This window comes from Morone saxatilis, unplaced genomic scaffold (genome assembly GCF_004916995.1).
Source record: "Morone saxatilis isolate NCDOM2014 unplaced genomic scaffold, NCSU_SB_2.0 Contig7, whole genome shotgun sequence".
Lineage (NCBI taxonomy): Eukaryota > Metazoa > Chordata > Actinopteri > Moronidae > Morone > Morone saxatilis.
Genome location: NW_023340246.1, coordinates 42,652 through 58,217, shown reverse-complemented (window position 1 = coordinate 58,217; position 15,566 = coordinate 42,652). Strand labels below are relative to the sequence as shown.

The 15,566-nt window shown below is 41.6% G+C and overlaps 2 protein-coding genes across 2 annotated transcripts in view; one reads left to right on the top strand and one right to left on the bottom strand.

The window, feature by feature from the left end:
- On the top strand, nucleotides 1-1,576 carry cx28.8 (connexin 28.8). Its single transcript, XM_035678823.1, has one exon. It carries the CDS (start codon nucleotides 335-337, stop codon nucleotides 1,121-1,123), a length of 789 nt encoding a protein of 262 aa, XP_035534716.1. The 5' UTR covers nucleotides 1-334; the 3' UTR covers nucleotides 1,124-1,576.
- A 1,864-nt stretch (nucleotides 1,577-3,440) lies between these two features.
- znf292b (zinc finger protein 292b) overlaps nucleotides 3,441-15,566 on the bottom strand; it is an 18,510-nt gene continuing 6,384 nt past the window's right edge. Inside the window, exons 2-8 of the mRNA XM_035678436.1 lie at nucleotides 14,531-14,685; nucleotides 14,280-14,358; nucleotides 13,856-13,991; nucleotides 11,752-11,954; nucleotides 11,197-11,333; nucleotides 10,648-10,789; nucleotides 3,441-10,337 (exon numbers count right to left, since the gene is read on the bottom strand). Coding sequence (XP_035534329.1) covers nucleotides 3,870-10,337; nucleotides 10,648-10,789; nucleotides 11,197-11,333; nucleotides 11,752-11,954; nucleotides 13,856-13,991; nucleotides 14,280-14,358; nucleotides 14,531-14,685 — 7,320 coding nt within the window. The 3' untranslated portion in view covers nucleotides 3,441-3,869. The remainder of the gene's footprint in view (nucleotides 10,338-10,647; nucleotides 10,790-11,196; nucleotides 11,334-11,751; nucleotides 11,955-13,855; nucleotides 13,992-14,279; nucleotides 14,359-14,530; nucleotides 14,686-15,566) is intronic.

Here is a 15,566-nt window from a genome sequence, read left to right as displayed (position 1 = left end):
TTCAAATGTACAGTCTAATGTAGCCATATATATCATACTCTGTGACCACAGCCTATGAGAAAGCAATACATTCTGCTATCTCTAACTGTATTGGCTAGTTGTTTCGTGATGTCAATAAAACTTTTCCCATTCCAAACTGGGGGCCTGATGCTGCCCTTCTCCGTGATGTTGCAGTGCTGATGGGAATTTGAATGCAAATCAATGGCTTCCAGGAAAGCTGGCCATCAGTATTGTATATAAAGTATGCCATGTGTAGTAAGTGTGTAAAAACACTTGTGCTGTATTTAGTATATATTTAATTGTTGGTGTATTCCCTGACAGGAGACTGAGGAAGATGAACTGGGGCTTTTTGGAAAACATCCTCAGTGGGGTGAATAAATACTCTACTGTGATCGGGCGCATCTGGCTCTCCGTGGTCTTTCTCTTCAGGATCTTGGTGTACGTAGCGGCGGCCGAGCAGGTGTGGAAGGATGAGCAGAAGGACTTTGTGTGCAACACCCAGCAGCCGGGCTGCGAGAACGCCTGCTTCGACCACTTCTTCCCCATCTCGCAGGTGCGCCTGTGGGCTCTGCAGCTCATCGTGGTGTCCACCCCGTCCCTGCTGGTGGCCCTGCACGTGGCATACAGGGAGCACCGGGAGGCCAAGCACAAGCGTAAACTGTACCAGGACAAAGGGAGCATCGACGGAGGTCTGTTCTGCACCTACGTCGTCAGCCTGGTGTTCAAGACGGCCTTTGAGGTGGGCTCCCTGCTTGCTTTCTACTTCCTGTACAACGGCTTTGAGATGCCCACACTGCTCCGCTGTAGCCAGAGTCCCTGTCCCAACACTGTGGACTGTTACATTGCCAAAGCAACAGAGAAGAAGATCTTCCTCTACATCATGGGCTGCACCTCCATTCTGTGTATCGCTCTGAATTTTGTGGAGCTCATGTACATTGTGTGGAAGCAGTTGTGGAAATGTTTCATCAGGCGATACGCCCCTGTGGAAGAGAAACCTTACAGCAACTGCCCGCCACCTGTTTCCATTGTCAACAAGTTTACCTCGTCTGAAGCTACAGTAAACACAGGAAATGGCGGCACGCAGCCCGCATCCACAGCTGAAAACCTGCCAGTCCAGTCCTAGACGACTGACTCATGTTACCAGCTCAGAATGAAACCACAGTCAAACCAGTCAAACCACAGTGAATACTGTGCTATGAAAAAGATTGAAATGTCCAATTGGGCCTAAATTGAGAAAAGCTATGGCGACATGTCATATAATTTATTAGTATGAACAGACTCTAATTATTAATGAAACATACAGTATGTCATTATTTTGATTTGTCACTCACATTCAGCACCCCTCCCCTCCCCATTACGATCATTCACTTATCAGGAGGAGCACTGTTGCTTGTGATACATTTGTATGTCTTGTGGCTCTGGAGGAGAGTTGTCAACTCTAATGATGTCACAGTGATGTTTCATCAGGTTAATCTCAGGTTGGGCTTGAAGATTGCAAATTTTCTACAAAGGCTAAATTTTTTGTGCATTTGAATGGAAGCCCCTTTTCTGCCAATGTGATGGAAAAAAACTGGAATTCATTATAATGAGAAAGTTTCTCAATATTTTTGATATATATCTCACTATAATGATTTAAAGAATCCTTTTTTTCATCATATTGGTGGAAATGGGCTTTCATACATTTGTGTGTTTACCAGGTAAGGAAGGTCTAATTTTATAATTTTATCTAAGACTCCATCAAGTTTACTTGGGGGGGCCAACACTGAAACTTAACGGTCGACAAGCAGCACTGGGCTAACTAAGGACTAAAGGCCAAGATATCTCAGCCTGTGTTTCTTCAATTTTGACCATTTGTTTCTTCTTTTCTTTTAAATCTGTCTCTTATGAGACCCCAAACTTTATGGAAGTGCAATATTGATTAGCAGTAGTAACATAAAAACCTACTGTTATGCCTTGTTGTACCAGGAAAAGCACAGGTGAAAGGTAAACGATGGCTCATTGAATGTACCAGTAAGCCATGAGTCGAGAAGGTTTACTGTAAGTCAATTTATTTGGATAGTCTGCTTACAGAGTATTTGTAACATTTAATTTCAAATGTTTTTTTCGTGCCTTAACCTCAACAAACCTCAACCACAGTGATATAATATCAGAAAAAGGTTGCTGAATCTCAACTAATAAACTGTTTTAATGTTACAAATACTCTTACTGAACTAAACTGTTTAGTTTTAGTAGTCAGTTTGTGTCATTGCAGTAGCTTTATTTCAAAATGTCCCTTTTCCAAAATCTTTGTTGGACAGCCAAAACTCTCTGTGCTGTTCATCTTGCTGGAATATTGTCATAATGTCGTGCATGTATTGGATTATTTCACCGTTTCATGGTTATATCCTACACTATGCCTGCATTCTTCATGTGATTTTTTGAAAATGTGTTTTAATATTGAACACTGCAATGAAACTTTTGATGAAGACTTCCAAACCAATTATTTTGACAGGATGTCAGATATCAGACTGCTGTTTAGCTCTCATATGTATGGGGAGATAAATATGCAACGGTCAGCAGACATCTTGAGAAACTGTCAATCAGATAAACTGATCTTTCCACTACAGCTACTAGCAGCTGTGTCTGTAAATACTGTAAAATAACAAAACAAACTTATTTTACTGTTGTCACACATTTTTACATAATTTTAGAAATGTATTAAACTTTAATTTAACATCTTAATCTTAACAGCTTTTTTATGTGAAAAGGACATTTTCTTTAAGCAAATTGTAATTTTATGATTTAGTTTTTTCATGTTATTTTACATTGGACATGTAAATTCACAGGCTATTTTTTGCAACTGTATTCATTTGTAAGTGTATTTTAAAAAAATTAAAATAAACTGGAAAAAATGTACAGGTTTACAAGGATGGGAACCCCGATTTTGTAGTTGTTATAGCATGATCAATAAAAACTTTTCTTAAAAACACATTTAAGACATTTTAAGGCCTAAAATTCAGATTATCCTATTTTAGACATTTTAAGAGCCCAGACACCCTGTGATTTGAACAACTTGCTCTGAAGTGCGTATGACAGTAGTAATTTGTTTTCTACAACAAAACTTTTTACACTTTGTATGTGGATCAAACAAATATTACGACGTGTTGATTAGCATTAGCTTTAAATGAGTTGGTCAGTGTACAGTATTTTAACTTCCGTCTTTATTCTAAGCTAAGCACCTGGACACAGGGCAAATTGGGAAATTTGAAAAATGACTAACAAAATACTGGTACCCATGTTCTAGTTCTAGCTCATTTGTTTTTTAATAATTGAAATACTTCCAAATCAAATCAATTTCCATTCAGTGTGCATGCAGCAGCTCCAAACTTTACATCATAAAAGGAATCCCTAAACTGCAGCATAATCTAACAAAATGGCAAATTATGAAAAACAAGTCAAACTGGTTGTAAAAAAGCGGTTTAATAGTAAGACTGCTGGTGGCAGTGAGTGATTTCAAACTATATACACAACGCACAATAATCAACACCTTCAAATCACAAACTACACACAACGATACAACCCATAGTTCATTAGTCTGCAAGTCCCACAGGGATAATTAAGACACCAAAAGCTGATGTCATATTTCAATTTTTCAGCAAAATTTTCTGATAACTTTTTGACTCAATAGTCCATAAATAAAAACATGCTATACACTATTCTATTAAAAAAGAGAAAATTGTACAGACATTATTACAGTATAATTGAAAACAAGTTTGTTTTTTTTAAACAACCGGATGTGTAAAAAAACATTTCCTATGTAGGGCACCAGTCTGCAGATTTGACTCATTCTAGTCCTGAGATTCTCCTTTTCAAAAACAACAAAAGACAACTCAGTCATTTTTCTCCAACACTACTGTGGGCCACATGTCCTGCAGCTGCTTCAACATACGCTCGGTGACACCTGAAAAGGCCCTGTCTATAATGATCTTAACCTTACTAAGTGATTTCAGGTTCTGACGGTTGTTGAACCTGACACAGGTGTCTTTGGCGTTAGGAGTGGGTGTTTTTCTGCAGGTTTCTGAAGCATCCACCTTCCTGGTCAAGGGGTGTTCACATTTATTTGACTGTTCTAGGAACTTCAAGAAAGACATTTCAAACCCCATTGGTTTAAAAGAGGCCAGCGGAGCACTCTGCTCAGTTGTCTCCTCCTGCACGACTGCGGGGCACGAGGAGTCTGACTCGTCGTCCCTACTGTAAACTACATCGGTCTTTGTTGTTCGTGGAATTTTCTTGCGTTTCGCTATTTTGTCTATCAGTTTTCGTGGACGTCCCCGTTTGCGTTTGAGCACCACAGAGCCATCAGAACTTTCATCATTCGACAACTTGCTGTCAAACAACGTGGCAGGCATCCCTGCTGCAGCCCTTTTGCGTAGGACAGGCTTTGAATCTCCATATTGATCTCCTTCCAGGTCGGTGTCTGCTGCCAGCTCGTTGTCTGACAGGTCAGAGGTGTTGTCTGATTTGGAATCGTCACTCCTGATTGAGCGGCACTTCTGCCTAGGGATCTTTTTACAGAATATGAAATGACTTCGTTGCTGTTCCAGGTATTTTTCTGACAGTCCATGTCCGATGTAATGTTTTAGTATGCTCCGCTCAGATTTCATGACTGATTCACAACCTTTAATCATGCAGGGGTACTGTAGAGGAAACTTCTTAGTGCACATTGAGGATGCCTCCACTTTAGATTTCAAGGAAGGTTTTCCATATTTAGTCCAGTGATTATTTTTTGCCTTGTTGACTCTCTTTGTGTCACTTCCTCTCTGTAGAATCTTTTTATTGCTCTCAATGTTTTCCTTCCCATTACTCATCTTGGTAATTTGGTAATGCAAAGTTTTAGAGTTTTGTTTTATCCGGTCTTCTTTAGTCCGTTTGGACTGGTACAGATCCTGATGCTTTTTCATGACATGTCTGAGCATGTTTGACTTTGTGGCATATGAACGGTCACAGCCTTCGATCTCACATTTAAATGAGCCATTTAATTGTTCAGGTTTGGCCAACTTCATGTCTTTATGCTGTTCTTTGACGTGCCCTATATACTTCCAGAAGGCAGTGAAGGGTGCAGTGCACCCTTGGTGGCCACAGGCAAACTTGCCGAGCTTGATGCCAGACAACAGATTGCCAACCTTATCAAGGCTGAATTCATGCAGCCGGAGATAATGCTGAAAAAGGCTGGGAACTTCTTGGAAAACTCGGGAGCAGTCTTTGACCTGGCATCTGAATTCAGAAATTTGGGGGATCTCTGCCTCTGGATCTTCCTCATCGTGGTCCATTACTTCATCTAGTACCTCACTCTGGTCCTGCTCTTTGTTCACCTCCAATGCTGACAGAGCAGACTGGTGAACTGCCCGGTAGTGGAGGATCAGATTGTGCTGAATGGTGAAGGCTGCCTCACAGCCATGATGAACACAGCGATATGGTCTGTACGGACTCATAGCATCATCTGAGCTGGGCTTCTTCTCTTTTGCCTTCTTGGTAATCTCTATGCTTGGCTTAACTATTGCCTGCCTGTTGATAGCACATTGTTTGTTAAGAGACGGAGGCCCATTAGCCTGAGGTGCGGCTGACAGTGCCTGGGTAAGAGGAACTGACACTCTGGGCAAAGAGGTTCTAACATGTGGACCAATTGCGTGTTGAGTAGGAACCTTGGGCAAGATTGTTGCTGCTGGAGCCTGGTTTGTAGTGACAGGCCAGTTTTGAATAGCAGCGGTTGCAGCAACTTTGGCCTCTCTACGCTTCTTATCTAGATCTGCGATCTCTTCAGCTGATAGTTTGTGAGCTGACTGGTAGTGCGTGCGAAGGTTTGAGTTACGAGTGAATGTTTTACTACATTTTTGACACTTGAAAGGAGCATATTGGCCATACCTTTTTTTAACCACATTCACCATCTCAAGTGTGTAGTTGTGAGTTTTGGAGAGATGTTTCCAAAGGGCTTCACTTGACATGGAACTAAATGTGCAGTTCTCGTTGTCACAAGCAAATGGCTTGAGGAAGCGCGGCGACGTTGAGCTTGGTGGATCGACCTTTGCAGATATGGCCTGGTTGTTCCTAGTATTGCTATTCTGTTCCATAGCTGCTGACATCTGATCAGATATTTCTCTGACTAAGTCGAGCCTTTCAAATGCACTTTGAATTTCTGTCATCCACTGTTGCTGGCTGGCAGATAACTGAGTGGGCTCAAGATCTGTATAATTTGCCACAACGCCTGTAGGGCTCAGTACCTCCTGCTGTGGGGTAGAGGTCTCTCTGAAGCAAGTAAAGCTCTGTGTGTGAAGTAGTTGTTCAATTTCACCAGAGGAGTTCTCATGAATGACTTGTCCTTCACATGCTGAGTCACTGTTTGCTTCATGAGACATTGGTTGAAGTCCAAAATTATTGGAAGGACTGCACATTGGGCCAAAGGACATGGGATTTTTTGAAATAGCATTAGGGTCAGTGTTGCTTAAATGACATAAGCTGTTTCTACGTTGAAAGTCGCCAGCCAAAATCTGCTCCCGCAGTCTCTTTTTAACATCTTGCTCAGTTGCCTTCCTTTGTGTCTCAGCCTGCTTGCTACTTGTAGCTGGACCAAGCTGACTATCGGGTAAAAGCGTTTGCATCACTGGGTTTGAATCTGTATCTGGTGTCTGATTGGTATGATACCTCTCACTGTGGTTTGTGCAAATAGTTTCAGGAACAGCAGTGGAAGGGTTTTCTGTGAGAATTTGAGTAAGAAGTGGGTCAGGGAATTCACTTTCAGCAAATCTATCAACGCTTGGCTGGGGATAATGTGCTGTACTGTACGAGTTGTCCTCTTGCTTCATATGAACATTTTCTGTATGACGTATGACTGAATTTCCAGGTAGACGTTCACCAGCTACATAGGGACCACAAGTGTTTTGGAGCGATAACAGGGAAGCAGGCGTGTGCACAAAAAGATCGGACATGTTGGATTCAGCCATGATTTGTTTAAGAATGTCATCGTTTGACTCACCATTCCCATATATTGGCAAATTATCTTGTGGATATTTAGGAGTGGGGTAGTCTTTTGTGGCTGTAGGAACAACAGCAGTGGGACTATAAGACAACTGTGGCTGAGCGCTACTAACAGTTTGTTCTGAATTTAGAAGATCTAGAAACGATGCTGGCAGGTCTGTGTTGAGTTCCGACTCGTCGTATGGTTTACAGATTGCACGCTTGGACAAATGGCCTCCGAGGGATTTGGGACTATTAAATTGTCTAAAACACCTGCGACAAATAAATTTCCCATCTTTAAGAATAGCTGGCCACTTGGTCCTTCTGTTTCTTTTGGCTCGCTTTTGATTTTCAGCACTGCTTTCAGAGTCAACTGGGCCTTTCTGTTGATTGATTGATTGTTGACTGTTCTTTTGGCTTGCACTGTCTGGAGAGGGAAAACTGGGCTGCACAGGATTTTGCATTGGTTTAATTTTTTCTGGGGCCCTTGAACCGGACACTAAACTACTTTGCATCTGTGATGTATATGGCGCAAGACGGTCTTCCGCATGTTTTGACACTTGCTTAGCACCGTCCATGTACATGGGCAAAACTGACTGAGACCTGTTTTCCACAAGTGGTGACTGCAAAGAATCCGCTGGTCTGTTCATTGTTGATCCCATGATAGAGCAAGATGAGACACCAAGTGGCAGAGCAGCACTAGTAGAATCGACTTGTGGCATCACTGGCATGCCAGATTGATAGACTTGGGAAGAACCGCAGTTTTGAATTACTTCGCTTCCAGGGGCTGGGTGCCAATTTTGGTTACCTGAAATGTGGGGCTGTGCAGTTATTGGGTTTATATCACTGCCCAGCTGAGAGAGAACAATGGGATTTAAAACATTTTCCATCACATGTGAAGCATTCTGGTTGTGGGCAGGTGCGGAATGGGAATGTTGGGTAGTATACTTTGTGCTTGTACCCATCATAGCATAAGGAGGTATTTGGATAACATTCTGCCTCTGAACTCCATGAACTGGTACTCTGTTGCCCTGCTGGTTCTGAAGAGAGGCAACTGAACTGAGATGCCCGACAGATGTTGTGCTTGGTGCTGGGGCGTAGGTTATCTCAAGTTTAGTTCGAGCAACTTTCCATTGCTCGTAAAAATCTGGGTGAACCGTTTTCATGTGCTTGGTCACACTTCTGTAAGAGCTGTAGTGCCTTGGACATGTTTCAAATGCACAATGAAATCGCTCTCTCAGTCCTGGAGGGGGACCTGTGCTAGTTGAGGACGTCACAGAGTTCTCTGGTCTGTTCCCAGTTAGTGGCTGTGGGGTTACTGTTGGAGGAAGTGGTTGTGACATTGCTGGCTCTATCGAGTTCGGGAGTGGTGATGCTGTCAACAGGTTGCTACTGCACATTGGCCCTTGCAATGGTAAGTTGCAGTCAGAGTTGTAGGTCACTGATCCAGTATTTACACTACTGGGGAACATTTGGCCTTTTGAGACATCTGTATTATAGTTATGTGACACGCTAACTAAATTAGCTTCAAATTGAGGTACTGGTTGAGCCTGTTGGGGTAGTTTCATGTAATTAAAAGAATGATCACCTGAACCATCTCTGTGTCTATTAATATCAGACAAGTGGGAATTCACAGTCTGGATCACAGAATTATTTAAAGTTGGAGACTTACTGGTTGAGAAAGGCGCATTTTGTGGTTCCTGTTCGACTCTGTACTGACTTACGGTTTCTACAGGTGCTTGTGATGATTTCAGCAAACTCTCAATCGACAATGGGAGTCTTCCATGACTTGGATTAACAGCACTTTCAGCGTTCCAGTTTTCTTGGGAAATCTCTTGTTTAGGGGGAGTGTGATTGGAAAGCATCTGTTCAATAAGTGAGGGGCCAGGCCGCATGTTTGGTGAGGTCTGTTCAGAAGACGGGCTTTCCTCTTCTTGGGTTGCATGCTTCTCCTGGTGCAAATCCAGCTGCTGTTGTGTATGGAATACCTTTCCACAGTCTGCAACTTTACAAGTGAAAGTTTTATAATGTTGTGCCTCGTGGTCATAGAGTTTGAAAGCCTCATTGAAAATCTTTCCACAATTTGGAAACATGCATCTAGCCTTAAAAACAGAATGTGTTTTCCTGTGTACAAGGAGCTCAGTGTTAGACAGGAAACTTGCCTTGCAGTTTAACTGTATACAGATGTAAGGCTTCACACCACAGTGTACCTGTAAATGGTCATTAAGATGGGTGACGTTGACAAAATGGCGGCGGCAGTACTGGCAAACAACCTTTTTTCTCTGCATTTCGAGGAAAGTCTTTGCTTCCTCATTGTCTCCGTGAGCTTTAACGTGTGCAACAAGATTTTTGAAAAATTTGAAGCTCCTTCTGCATTTTCCAACAGGACACACATTGTTCTCACTACTCTCTGTGTTACACTTATCCACTCTGGACTCAACATTATGCATCAGCCCCCCATTCTGCCCTAGGGAATCAGCATTTTCATAAAGTTCATTTTCTGTCTTTGCCTTTAATGCTGCAATAACAGGGGCGGCTGTTTTAGGATCGGCCAATTTCTTGTTTGTTTTCATTGCAGTCAGCCTTTCCTTACATGACTGCTTAACATGTGATGTTACATGGGGAATCAATGTGTCTTTTGAGGTAAAGGTTTGGGCACATATTGGGCAGCTGTATACTCCACCACTCAGATGAGTCTGTGCATGGCGTACAATCCTGTGACCGAGAAACTCTTTGTCACACAGCACACAGTACTGCATGTATGCCTGCCAGTTTCTGAACCTGGCAGATATGAAACCTTTTTCTCTCAGTTTCTTCATTTCTCTGTTTTTCTGTCTCTTGTCCGTTATATCATTTAGTTCATAGGTGCCGCTGACCAAGTGGTCTGGGACATTCCTAAGCCTTTCCTGACTGAGAAAATCTTCCTCTTCTTCAGGGTCCTCAGTATCATTCAGCAAATCAATGGATGACACTATTGAAGCTTCTTCGCCCATAAGTGCTAGACAATGACGCTTAAGTGTTTTCCAGTCCCAGAACTCCGGATCAAAAGGCCACTGGGTTTTAAAAACCAGCAGGAGCTCGCAGCGTAGTGAGTTGGGAACAGGCATATTCTCCTCCTCTAGTTTTTGATCTGGTTCATTGTAAAGAGTCTCCACAGCGTAGTATGAATCCACCGTGGGCTCCAAGAGGAACTCTGTCAGCTGGCAGGCTCGCTTGACTTCCAGGTCAGTGGGAAGCAAACAGGAAATAGTTTTACACACCGTGGCCTTGGTGCTTCCATCATCCGATTCCATCCGCAGAGCCCTTATACACATTTCAATGCACACTGGAAGTCCAACGCTGTCAATCTGTTAGAAAGAGGAAGACAAATCATTTAAAGCTGCAAAACATATGGAAGAAAAGAGCAACACTTAAAACTAAATAACCAAGGGTTATTCCATGTTTGACCAAGGAAAGTTAGCAGCAACAACATATGGCTGCTGATGTTAATTTCTTGTATCAATAACGAAATTAATTATTACAGAATCATAATCATTAGCCAAACCCAAATAAATGTATTGTAAAGCTATGTTTTAGGGGAGAGATAAAATAATACATGATAGGTGATGATAACTTTTAGTTTGATAATACCATAATAACAGCTGACTGTTTACTGACCTCTGATTGGATGACTTTGATGAGGAACAGGATATGGTACACGGTTTTGGAAAGTAAGGACATCTGGCGACATCTGTCGAGGAAGGCCTGCTCTGATGGCTCTAATCGTTTCAGCAGCTTGCTCCAACACAAAGTGAGCTCCCTGATTTGAAGATGGGGAATTCATTGCACATTCATTTTCTATTCAATATCTATTCAGGCTCATACTGACCATCAGTGTCTCAATATTACCGTCCTATTAACAACACACAATGACGAGTAAAAGAGTAGCTGCATCAACCATGGACACTGAGTGTACATTAACAGCATGACACCTTTTTCACATCTCACTTGAAATAGACAGACTACTTAAGACAAACATCACCAGCAATTTATAACTCAACACTTGCATAAATACGTTAATTTCATTATAAGACAGATGTAGATTGCAGGACTAACAGAATCTCAATATTATTTGATTTAGCCCTGTCAAGGATAAAGATTTATTCCTCCATAAAACAAGGAAACTCTACACAGATGCATCAAATAAAGTGTTTTTTGTTTTCTTACCAAGCACAGTATGTATCTCCTTGGAGAAGCTGTCGGGTCAGGAAGGCCGAGCATAAGCTGAGAGCTGCCCTCTCGTCTCTATCCGACTCCAGGTTGCAGATCATCTCCAATGCATCACGACAGTCCTCCTTTGAAAGCTGCATAGATAGATGCCATATATACAGCAAGTAAGTTTCACTGGAAACCAATATACATACACACACATACATACATACATACATATGTACCCACACACTTAAGGAAATACCACAAATGCCTCCCAGGCAGACAGTGTGACAAACTGCTTATAAGTGTGGTCTGCCATCTTGTGGATGAGAAAGCTATTACAGGACAAGGCCTGAAAGGTACAGACTCAGAGGAAGGCATAGCACAGATGGCAGAAGAGTAAGGACTGCAGCAAGGTGCATGCACAACAATGGTATTTACTGAACATTGGTCTGCTTGATTCAACTAATATAATGCAAAGCTCTACTAGGTGTGATCACATCCATCCCAGGCTCTTGTGCGTTTAAAAAGATCTCCAACCTCCGTGCTATATACAGTAACTACACTTACCTCGTCCATGAGCTGATCCTGTTCTGAGGTAGCACAGAGGCAAACGAGGTACATCTGCTTGAAATTTCCCTTCCCTTGGAAGGCAGGACACTCGGAGCACGTCTTTGCCAGCAGTGCAGCTTTCCCTGGCTGATTCTCCTTCATCAGCTGCTTCACTCTCATCTCTAACAGGACCAGCCCCTCCTGCACCAAGAACTCTTCCACTGAAATGGAAATATTGACAGTGACAATTTATTCTAATTTTTATTAATTGTGTTTCAATGGTTTTTACATGTGCAACCAGAGTGTACCCATCACTTTAAAGCAAAGCTGGAAATGCAAATGTATTTGTTATTCTGCACGCTGAATCAGAGGAAATCTCACTGCAAAAATCTGCGAAACTGAATTGTATGTCTCTAATCAACTATACTCTGTTTTATTTCTGATCCTTTAGCTGGTCCTTGCTATGCAGACAAATTGAGCAGAATCTGCCAGCTTTACCTGTGGTGTGCACTGGTGTGTACTGGTGTGTACAACTTAAATATAAGGAGTTTGCTTCCAAAATTGGACTTTGTATATGTGCTACTGAGTGAAACTGGATAGAATTAATTTAGTTGTGATGGTCAAAGTAAAGGCGTTGCACTCATTTATAAAGAAATTATAAATACATACTCAACTCCTCATTATCCAATATGTTTTATTATGTTTTTCTAGTGATATCAATGCAGGCTCTATCTGCAAGAAATGCCATCAGCATTTGTGTTTTGCAGCATACATTATACTCAGCATGATGATGCCACCACTAAGCTTCACAGTGATTAGTGCTTTTCTTGTTATGTGTGACGTCCACATTTGTTTTGATATCATGGCTTAAAAGGCCAATTTTGGCCTCATCAGATCATAGAGCCTTATTCCCTCCACCAAGGAGGCTTTTCTGTGCTGTTTGTTAAAAGGATTAAGGACAACTGGCCCAATATCCATGAAACTTGGTGGAAAGGTCAAGCATGAGCTAAAGATCCTATACAATTTTGGAGTGCATCCAAATCCCAGGGCAGATACGCGAATCATTTTTCAATTTCGTTAACATTACAAAACAAAAATCGTTTGTAATACTGACATATATGGTAGTGGCAGTTGCTGATTTGCATATGATATAAAACTGGACTGTCTGCTTTGGCGGAGGCCAAGCTGCCATGGCCAAGTTTCAGTCCACTGGGGTTCCCAGGAGATATGAAAGCAGAGGGCAAACATGTTTTTAAAGAGCCAGTGGGATCTATTGTCGGAATTGGAATATAATATTTATAGGAATGTTTTAATTAGTGTATAATCACCTGAAAATAAATGAAGAATTCCTGTGTTTTCTCTACCTTAGAAAGAGCCTTTTATATCTATAGATGCCAGGGGTCACTGGAATCTTCCATGTTTCTACCATAGCCCAAAAGGAGTAAACTAAACACTTGCTCTAGAGAGCACAAACTTGTGCTTTGGCCTACAAATCACAGACAGTCAATTGTTAGTTGTATTGAAGAGTAAGGACCACACCATCTAACTGGACCCAAAATTACATTTACATGCTGTTTAATGGGGTGTAGCTAAGCAGCTAATCAGCAATCTAACCTGTAAAGCCTGACAGTACAAACATGCAAACATGCATACATTCACCTTGGAAAAATGCACTGCTGAGGTGAAGGACAAGATGTGTGTTCATGTTGTAAGTTAGACAAGAAGGAGACTTTAGCAGGAAAGCTAATGTGAGTTGCTGTCCATAGTCTGTGGCTCTTGTGCTGTGTAGGAGACTGTCTCAGTGTGACAGAAAGCTGATGTTACTTCTTTATGCAAGATTTGATTGTATCAAAATAAGGTCTCCAGTAGACAAAGAGGAGGAGCCTTCATGAAACCTTTTGGTTTCGGGTTTTTCTCTTAAAGGAGGACATGGGACCAGTGATTTAAAGATCAGATATGTATAGTTTAGGAGCCCACCAAAAAGCAATTCATCTTAATATGACAGTACACTACTCACCACTACTGGAGATACGCACAAAAACAAACAAACATATAAATGCCTCCCTCCCTTCATTTTAAGTAATATTCTTTGGAAAATCGTCAGAGACTTCCAGGAACTCACCTTCTTCAGTCTGTTGGTTTTCACTGGACAGAAGGCCTTGCAGGACTCTGTTTGTCCAAACACCATCATACTGGGCCAGAGCAGAAAGCAGGGATAGCTGAGTGATTCCATTCTCCTGCAGCTTACTGTAAGCAAACTGTACACAAGAGGAAAACTCTGACTTAAAGATATAATGCACAAGGTATGCGAGTACCTGAGGTCTGAGTCGATTAAGTCAAGATTTTGGTACGGCTGGAACTGCACAATGCTGTGAACCCTGCATATGATGAAGTAAAATTAGCTTGAACTCCTACTTCCTCACTTGAATCTGAAGATCTAACAAGTGTTTAGCACAGGTTGGCATTTAGAAATTTCATCTATAAATGCTTGGAAGGACAAGTTCAATAAACTCATTCTTTCTTAAAATGAGAATCCTCAGCTTTACCTGCACAGATGACTTGAATTCTTTCCATAAGCCATCTGGAATGTCATTCTTCAGTGAGAGCAGAAGCTCCACAAAACTCCTGCAGGACAAATATGGAGTCAACAAAAACACAGGTCTTTGCCTGCACTTCTAATAAAATTATGAAAAGGGCTATAATTTAGCTTTTGCATCCGGGTAGCATTAAACATGATGATTACTGATTATGAACTGAATATTTTATCTGCAGTTAATCACATTTCAATGGTACTTACAGTGAGAGCCTCTCAACCACAAGAGTAACATTTTCACACTGCAGGGAGAGGTACGGAGAGGCCTGGGCGTAACTCAGCAGGGCGACTATGTACACTTCCACGAGCGGCAAAGGCTCTTCCTCTATCCTCCAACGGCCTGCATACTCCAGCAGTGTCTGTGGAGAGGGAACCACAGTCAGTCACTCACCACACAACAATTTGAAGAGATCATGTTTGAGCTGACAACCTTCACCAATAGGGCTGTGTATTGGCAAGAATCTGGCAATACGTTTCGCAATACAGTGGTTAGGATTGGGTACATTGCAATACTGTAAACAACTCTTTTCACTACAGTGGGATCTGTATTTGTATATATCACAATCGTAACATCCAACATCATACCCCTCACTCAACTAGTGGTTGGAGAATTAAACACAGAAATAGAGGGTTTCTGAAAATCGATACACCAAGACCGAAATCAATACCAAGAGTTTGAAAATAAAACAGAAAGTTGGGCACAAGCAGTTATGCCCACCAGACTTCTTAGGAGCTGGGACCACTTAACTAAGAGCTATTCAATTCTCAAGCATATTTTACTGTCTGGTTAACAGTTATGCATTGCTCAGTGCAGAAATATTATTATTATTATTATTATTATCATTATTATCATCATCATCATCATCAGATCCTTTACGAGCATTTGAATGCTTGTTTAACTGACATGAAGCGAAACTCTTTCTTTAAGAAACTCGCCCAAAACAAATGCCTACCTAGAGCTGGTGTTCAGTGTGTCTGTTCTGGGTGGACAAGAAGAGTAAAAGAGCAGCCGCTCCCTCTCTAGATAAAAATGGCTCATTCTAAGATAACAGAAACATGATTCCTATATTCATCATATTTTACACTAATGAAAACATAGCTATGAATATTATATTGCATTTCTGACTATAGTTCCTCCTCAATGTTACACACTGGACCCATATTACTTTTTAGATAGCATTCCGAACCAATGCGTTCCACCTCTTGCTCTCTTTACACCAGGGGTGTCAAACATACGGCC